This window comes from Bombina bombina, chromosome 8 (genome assembly GCF_027579735.1).
Source record: "Bombina bombina isolate aBomBom1 chromosome 8, aBomBom1.pri, whole genome shotgun sequence".
Classification (NCBI taxonomy): domain Eukaryota; kingdom Metazoa; phylum Chordata; class Amphibia; order Anura; family Bombinatoridae; genus Bombina; species Bombina bombina.
Window position 1 is genome coordinate 35986239 of NC_069506.1, and position 8603 is coordinate 35994841.

The 8603-nt window shown below is 37.7% G+C and overlaps 1 protein-coding gene across 2 annotated transcripts in view; it reads right to left on the reverse strand.

Annotated features, from left to right (window-relative positions):
* Positions 1–6091, reverse strand: part of CAPZB (capping actin protein of muscle Z-line subunit beta) — a 116780-nt gene extending 110689 nt beyond the window's left edge. The window contains exon 1 of one of the 2 annotated variants that reach the window (XM_053690297.1): positions 5933–6091. In XM_053690297.1, coding sequence (XP_053546272.1) covers positions 5933–5935 — 3 coding nt within the window. In that variant the 5' untranslated portion in view covers positions 5936–6091. The remainder of the gene's footprint in view (positions 1–5932) is intronic. The other variant, XM_053690296.1, reaches the window with a different exon arrangement.
* Between the last annotated feature and the right edge of the window lie 2512 nt (positions 6092–8603).

Consider the following 8603-nt stretch of genomic DNA (forward strand, 5'->3'; position numbering starts at 1 on the left):
TTCAAATAAAGATACTAAGAGAATCATGAAATATTGATAATAGGAGTAAATTAGAAAGTTGCTTAAAATGGCATGCTCTATCTGAATAATGAAAGTTTAATCTTGACTAGACTATTCATTTAAGCTTCAGAAGAGGATCTACATCAATTTTATTTAAAGAAACATGGATAGTTCATTGTTAAATGAGGAACTTTCAAACATTTGAAGAAAAAAAAAAAAAGATATGATTGAAGTTTAGAAACTGCACTTGTTATCCTGCATTACAAACATGTCTTTGCAAGCAATGATCTACCATTCTTCAGTCTCACAATGGGGGGGTTTGGCTGCTTAACCCTGCTGACTGCAATGTGAACTATACATCTGTACAACTTATAAATAGCAAGACAAAAATTGGTTTGTTAAATTTAGGGAGCCTAGAGTTGTAAGTGGGTGGTCTGTGCTGAAAAAGTAAATAACTAATTTCCCACTTCTAAAACCGTAAGTAAAACAAAATATGTAAAAAGTTAAATATCCCTTTAAGCTGATCTGATTAAATGTATATTTTCTAGGGTGGAAAGTGAAATCAGTTGCTACAAAACTGATGCCAGAGTCTCATTCGCTCACGACTGTCAAAGGCATTTCTTTTGATGCAAGCCTAAACACAAAATGGTTTCTATTAAAGGGATATGAAACTCAAATTTTTCGCTTTCATGATTCAGATAGAGCATGCGATTTTAGCCATTTTCTAATTTGCTTCTATTTTCCACTTTTCTTTGTTCCCTTTGTATCTTTTGTTGAAAAGCAGGGGTGTATGCTTTTCATACACCATCCCATTTCTAGAGCACTAAATGTTTACTCTTTAACAAAGGATAACAAAAGAACAAAGCAAAATGGATAACAGGAGTAAACTAGAAAGCTGCATAAAATTGCATATGCTATCTGAATCATGGAAGTTTGATTTTTGACATTAAAGGGACAGTCGACTCCAGAATTATTGTTTAAAAAGATAGATAATCCCTTTACTACCCATTCACCAGTTGTGCATAACCAACACCGTTATATAAATACACTTTTTACCTCTGTGATTACCTTATAACTAAACCTCTGCAGACTGCCCCCTTATTACAGTTCTTTTGACAGACTTACATTTTAACCAATCAGGCATACATTGTTATCTATACGGTACACATGAACTAGCGCTGTCAAAATGTCAGTGAGAAAGACGCGGCCTTCAAGTGTTAAGCAATGAGCATATCAGACTACCTATGTTTATCTTTTAACAAAGAATATCAAGAGAACAAAACACATTTGATGATAAAAGTAATTGGAAAGTTGTTTAAACTTGCATGCCTTGCAATCATGAAAGTTTAATTTTGACCGTGACTAATTTTGACTACACTGTCCCTTTAAATGTGAGACAGAGCACTGTGTGTGCTGGCGTTAATATTATACATCTAACACTCAAGATACAGACTCCTGATTTGATTCAACAAAAAGATACAGAGATATATAATCTAATAGCAAAAAAAAAAAAAACTACATTTTTTTTTTTTAATTGTACGCTCTTTGTACTTCTGTGTCCCTTAAAAAGGACACCGAACCCATTTTTTTTTCTTTTGTGGTTCAGATAGAGCATGCAATTTTAAGCAACTTTCTAATTTACTCCTATTATCAAATTTTTTTCATTCTCTTGGTATCTTTAGTTGAAATGCAAGAACGTAAGTTTAGATGCCGGCCCATTTTTGGTGAATAACCTGGGTTATTCTTGCTGATTGGTAGATAAAGTCATCCACCAATAAAAAAAAAGTGCTGTCCAGAGTTCTGAACCAAAAAAGCTTTCTTTTTCAAATAAAGATAGCAAGTGAACAAAGAAAATTTGATAATAGGAGTAAATTAGAAAGTTGCTTAAAATTGCATGCTCTATCTGAATCACGAAAGAATGTTTGGGTTCAGTGTCCCTTTAAGTCTTTTTTTTTTATGTAAGGTTCTTCTTCCTTACACACATGATGCTACAAACTGTACATTACAACTTATTAAAGGGACATCAAACTCAATGTAAATCTCCATTAAATGTTTAGTAGTAAAAATGTTTGTAATGTACTATCATTATGTACTTTGCTCAATTTAACTGTAATTTAACTCTAATAATTATGTTTTACCCACTGCCCACAGAAGATTTGAAGTCTATCCTGCGGGATTCAGGACTTTAGCCTTACAACATTCTACAAAGTGATTGCTTGATCAGTGCAGGTATTTAATAACGCCTGCAACAAAGGAGATATGATAAAAATACCAGAGAGGCTTTTTTAAAGGGATATGTTCATAAACAGCAAAAAGACTGTTTTAAAAGCCTTTAAAACATGTATTGCCTATGCAGACATTGTGCAATGCACGGCTTAATTGTTTATTATAGATAGACAGATGTATAAATACTTAATAACATTTTAAAAAGGACCAATAACTACAGTGGAATTGCATAATGAACAAGTGAATAATAAAAAGTAAATGCAATAGCACTTACTTTGAATTTTAGATGAGCAATATATTTTTCCTGACAAACTTAAAATTGACTTTAATTTGTCAGACCCCTGTATCATGTGACAGCCATCAGTAATAGGAGAGTGAGAGAGAGTGAGTGTGATAGTGTGATAGTGTGAGAGTGAGACCGTGTAATTGTAATAGAAGTGACTTGGAAATTCCAATACAACTGTATGCGCATAAAATGTAATTCTGACTTTAGTGTACATTTACATATAACTCTAGAATTGCAACAAAAAAAAATCCTAATATTTTACTGATAAGCATTGTACGCACAACACTGCAAGGGAAGTGACACAGAGTTTCACCGAGTTAATAAGGCAGGATTAAGCAACAAAATGCAACAGGGTGCAGCACACTTCCTGATGATACACTACACAATACATGTGAAAGCTCAGAGTTTAACTTAGTGATTGCAAGTTTAGAAGCAAAGTAGTTAACCCATTCACTGACATACAGGACTGAAACACATGCAGCAGTACTGGTAACAAGGAAATAGATTTCTCTGTCATCTGCTGCTGCTGCGCATTTGAGGAAGAAACAGACAATATAAATTGCACTAAACAAGTTATTGATTTAATACATCATTTAGCAAAATTGAACTGCATGTGTAAGAAAATCAAATTTGTATAGAAATAAATATCAGTTATAGAAAAAAAAGTAAATCATAAAGAAAAGGTGAATATGCAGTGATTAGTTCATATTGTTTCATTTCCTTGAGATACTCTCACTTCCCCCTGATGAGCTGTCAGATATCTGAATGAATCAGTGACCTCACCTGGCCACTGTGACACTGCAACCCGTGCTGACCCGAAGTTCCTCATAACGCCGAGCACACATATATAATATACAAAGCTATAACAAGAGCCACAGCTGACTCTAGGAAACATAAATACACTAACTAAAAAGCAAAGACAATGGAATGATCTTGCCTAACAATCTGACTTCAGAAACTTTAACTGAGAAATCAACCTTGATGGTCTTAACACCTGTAGCAAAGGTAATGAACCTTTTAGACAGCAGCATGCATCCAAATTGTCAATCTAAAATGTATCTTGCAGAATGTATGCTGCAAGAGATGGGCAGTATGAAAGTAGACGATGGGTAGCCACCACATGCCAACAAAACTTGTGTCTGTACCACCTTGGGCAAGACGATGTGCAGCCACCACATGCCAACAAAACTTGTGTCTGTACCACCTTGGGCAAGACGATGTGCAGCCATCACATGCCAACAAAACTTGTGTCTGTACCACCTTGGGCAAGACGATGGGCAGCCACTACATGCCAACAAAACTTGTGTCTGTACCACCTTGGGCAAGACGATGGGCAACCTCTGCATGCGGTGTTCTCCACAGAAAAATTTGCCAGCTGGGTGGCATTTTGAAGTAGCCTGGTGTGGACAGTGTAATATTTTCAATTATATTATATCATTTTCAGCTATCGAAAACACAAATTAATTGTATAATTTAACAAATGTATTTAATGATAATTTGTGCATTCAAAATTTAACATTTTAAATACAGGGTAATTTTGGCCAGGTGGTCAGTAAAATCAGCCAGGTGGTGCACCCACTAAAAAAGGTCTTGGGCAGAACACTGTTGTGTGTATACTACCTCGGGGCAAGAGGGCAAAAGTTTTCCACCCCCGACTTAGTGTATGATCAATCCCAGAAGTCAGGAAACCTAAATTTTTACTTTTTTTTGTTTTAATTATTATAGATATATCTATACATAAATGCTTAACTGGCTCCTTTCACCATGTTGCTGACTCAATATTCTTGGGGGCTTCCAAAATTTATATAAAAATGTTCCAACCCCTGATAACCAAACAATATACTAACCTTTAGCAGCCTCATTTTCTAAACTGTAAATATTAACACTTATGAAGCTTTTAATAACAAACAATCGGCTTCCACTACTGAAGACACAACTGCTAAAAAAAAAATATTTTTTTCTTCTTCTAGATAAAGTAAATAAGTATAGGGGGACACTATAAAACTTAGGCACCGTTAGAATATTAGAATGAGAAGACAAATATTTTTTTTTATTTTTTTTTAGTATCTTGGGGAAGTATTTATAAATAGAAATTATACAGCGTTTACTAGCTTCCACTATTTAACAAGCCTTAAACATATGTTAAATTATAATTATCTGCTTCTGAATACTGAGTTTTTGTTTTCTTTTTACAAGCCAGTTGTAAATATAACAATCCAAAAGGGAGCCAGAAACACAATTCTTGGAGCCATAGCTCTCTAGATCTGTCAATTACTGATTTGTTTAAACTTGTGTTTTTTTCTTTCATGATTCAGATAGAGCATGTCATTTTAAGCAACTTTCTAATTTACTCCTATTATCAAATGTTCTTCATTCTCTTTGTATCTTTATTTGAAATGCAAGAATGTAAGTTTAGATGACGGCCCATTTTTGGTGAATAACCTGGGTTGTTCTTGCTGATTGGTGGATACATTAAACAACCAATAAAAAGTGCTGCCCACAGTTCAGAACCAAAAAAAAACTATTAGATGCCTTCTTTTTCAAATAAAGACAGCAAGAGAATGAAGAAAAATTGATAATAGGAGTAAATTAGAAAGTTGCTTAAAATTGCGGCTCCATCTGAATCATGAAAGAAAAATGTTGGGTTCGGTGTCCCTTTAAACTTCCTCTGTGTAATATTAAATCAAACCCAAAGACCATCAATACACTTGTGGCAGTATAGACACTTCTATTGTGTGTACCTAATTATATAGTTATGCACATGGTACAGACCTATGCACAGCAGTCAAACACATTGTACATGCTGCTTGCAACAAGTAAACTGCATAGCATGCACATCTGCACTGACATTAGCCCCTATCCTGTATCTGGAGCATGAGTCACAAAACTCCCATAGTTCCCTTTTTATCCCTGAACACTCCCCCTAGAATAGTGAAGGGAACACCACCCAAAACTGTCAACCCCCACACACCTGACATTAGATCCATCACTACCCCCCTTGAGGGGGAGACAACTCCCACCTACTTGGCTTAAATATGAAGCAGATATTTTGTAGCTCTAAGGTTTGGGGCATATTTCTTCTTTAGAGCCTCCCTTGCATTACTATACCAAACAGAGTCAGGGACTCACACCCCTTTAGAAGCTGCCTGGTTTGGCTCTGCACTAACCATACAGGGAGCTCAGCTTTGGACAAATCCCTTACACTAACCTCCCCATAAGCACACAGAAGAGAAGTCTACCGACCCTGCTAAATGACTACAGCTTATTAGGTGGCTGGACTGTGTCTATAAACAAATGGGGGTAACGGCTTGAGTCCCAGGCCATAGAAACTTCACACTGAAGCCGAGTAGTTGTGAGCTGTCACTGCCCTCAGGTGTTAATACCCCGTGACGTCACACCACCCCTCCCCACCCCCGTTACCATGGCTGCGGTGGGTGCGGGCCGGCGGTGTCGGTAGGCGGGGCTGTGCTCCGGTGTGGCTGAGGCTCGGTATCGTTTTGCCCCCGTAGGCCCGGCGGCGCCTCCACTTCCTCAGCACCAAGGAGTGAACATCCGGGTCAGCGCGACTAGGACACACCCACCGCCTAGGCACGATGACCAATCAGCGCGTGGCGTGCAAGCCATCACCAAGTATGGAGAGTGGCAGGCGCGCAAGGGAAGAAGGAGGAGTCATGATGAAAGGGGCGTGGTCTATATGCCACTGAAGCCGCAGGATGGGTGTGGCCTGTGTATATGGGGCGGGTTAACATAAAATAGGCCTCTAGGTAAAGAGACATTTTTATAGTTGAAGGGCGGTTCCTGCTGGCTGGGGGCGGGGCTGAGAGTCTATAGATAGAGTGACAGGATGGGTGTACTTGGCAACTAGTGACAGAATGTGTGTTACAGTTTGCACCATCAGCAATAGAGGAGAAAATAAACAGTGTGAGAGCATGGAGAGGCCATTAGTGATATAGGCAGCTGCTTAAAAACTAAAGTATTTAGAGTTCAGTGAGGCAGGCTCAGGCAGCTCTGCTCTATAGGTTTTAGACATGCAAGTTTAATGATTAATATAGAGCCTCTCAACTTCTCAAGACACTTCTCAATTCACTTTGAAGACAACTATTCTCTTGGCAGACATTGTTGAAAAGCATACCCAGGTAGGCTGCGGAACAGCCATGGTTTACCGGAAGATATCTGCTGATTGGTGGATGCACACATAGGCTAGTTGTCATTGGCTCACGAATAGGGTAGGGGCAGCTGTCCTCCACTGGAGAACTTGCTGGTGAATGGGCACAGGGGCAGGTGGGTTCACACAATGCTCCCCTAAAAGCTTTAACTTAGCCCCATTCTTGATCTCCCTATGTACATTTTTCAAAACATAGCAGTAATTTTACCGCTTGGCTGCCAGTAACAAACCTAGAAAATAATGTAATATAATTCTGCACATAGTTAGCTAGCTTTATACAACATAATATTGCAGCCATAATTTATTATAAACTACACTTTTTCAGACCGCCGCTCCTTGCTCTACTGATTGGGTCTGTTTTTTTCCTAAGCACATCTGGCCTGCTGTTTACTCACAGCTGGCCCGATCGCACCATTAAACTCAATGTAGCTCACTCCCGCTACCAGACCAGACTGCCCAGATGCACTTAGAATAAAAAAAACTGCCCCTTTAAGTGATTTGACCCTTTAACTTCTGCTACATATTATAATTAGGGTTGCCACCTCAGCCATGTTTCCTGGACACTTATGAGTTACACATGCTGCAGGGTATGCAGGGAGGAACATGAATAGTGCTGTCCAGGATCACTATTCATGTGCTGTCCAAGGGTGCAAATCATGTTTTCCTCTACACACCCTGCAGCATGTGTAACTCATAAGTGTCCAGGAAAACATGTCCGAGATGGCAATCCTAATTATAATGGATTTACGCACAGGAGATCTTTTATATTTAGTGAACACTCAGGGACATTAATAACTGGACATTTCAGTGATCATTTAACTGAACAGCTTGCTAAAATACTGGACTGTCCTGTTGAATACAGGACACGTGGCAACCTTACTCACTAGATGTGTTCAGCTGGGTGCATTGCTGCTCTGGACCTTACTTTTAACTATGTGTTCACACAGTCCTATGCAAGCAACATTGCAGTTATACAATGCTATAGCACATTAGATCATTTTCTTTTTCAATTAAAAACAATCCTGCTTAAATACTCAAAATAGTACAAACAAAACCTAAAACTCCTCTACCCTAAAGGAGTAATCAAGTATCAGAAACAAACATAGGAAGTGCTAAAAAGGGACACTCAAGTCAATATTAAACTTTCATGATTCAGATAGAGCAGCAAATGTAAACAACTTTCCACTTCCATTAACAAAATGTGTACAGTTTTTTTATATTTAAACTTTTTGAGTCACCAGCTCCTACTGAGCATGTGCAAGAAGTCACAGAATAAACGTATATGCATTTGTGATTGGTTGATGGCTGTCACATGGTACGTATATGCATTTGTGATTGGCTGATGGCTGTCACATGGTACAGGGGAAGTGGAAATAGACATAACTTTTAAATTTGTCAGAAAAAAATCTACTACTCATTTAAAGTTCAGACTAAGTGCTATTGCATTGTCTTGTTATCTTGCATTTGTTGATTATGCAAATATAGTGTGTTATTATTATTTATATAATTTATTTATTTATTTATTCACAATAGCTTAAGACAAAAGTTAAAAATAAATTAAAATAAATACAATGAGGTATAAACCAATACAAGACCAAATCAGGGATAGGCAAGGTGTTCGTACATCGTGACTAGCCCTTGCAGTGTCCGCCACAACCACCTTAGTATATCTTTTCTTTCTGATTAAATAATAAGAATAAAAAAATATGTAGTGTGAATAAAGTTAGTGGCTTGTCAAGAGACTGCTAGCAATATTGGGTGATAAGTTATGGAATAAATAAAGCCTGAGTGAAATACTGGATGTGTATCTGCATCTGTATAATAGCACCCAGCTCTATACAAAGACACAGTAGTGACACTGGCTCATGGGTATAGCTAGACAAGGGCTGGTTATAGGGTCAGTGGTATCAACATCAGTATAATAAC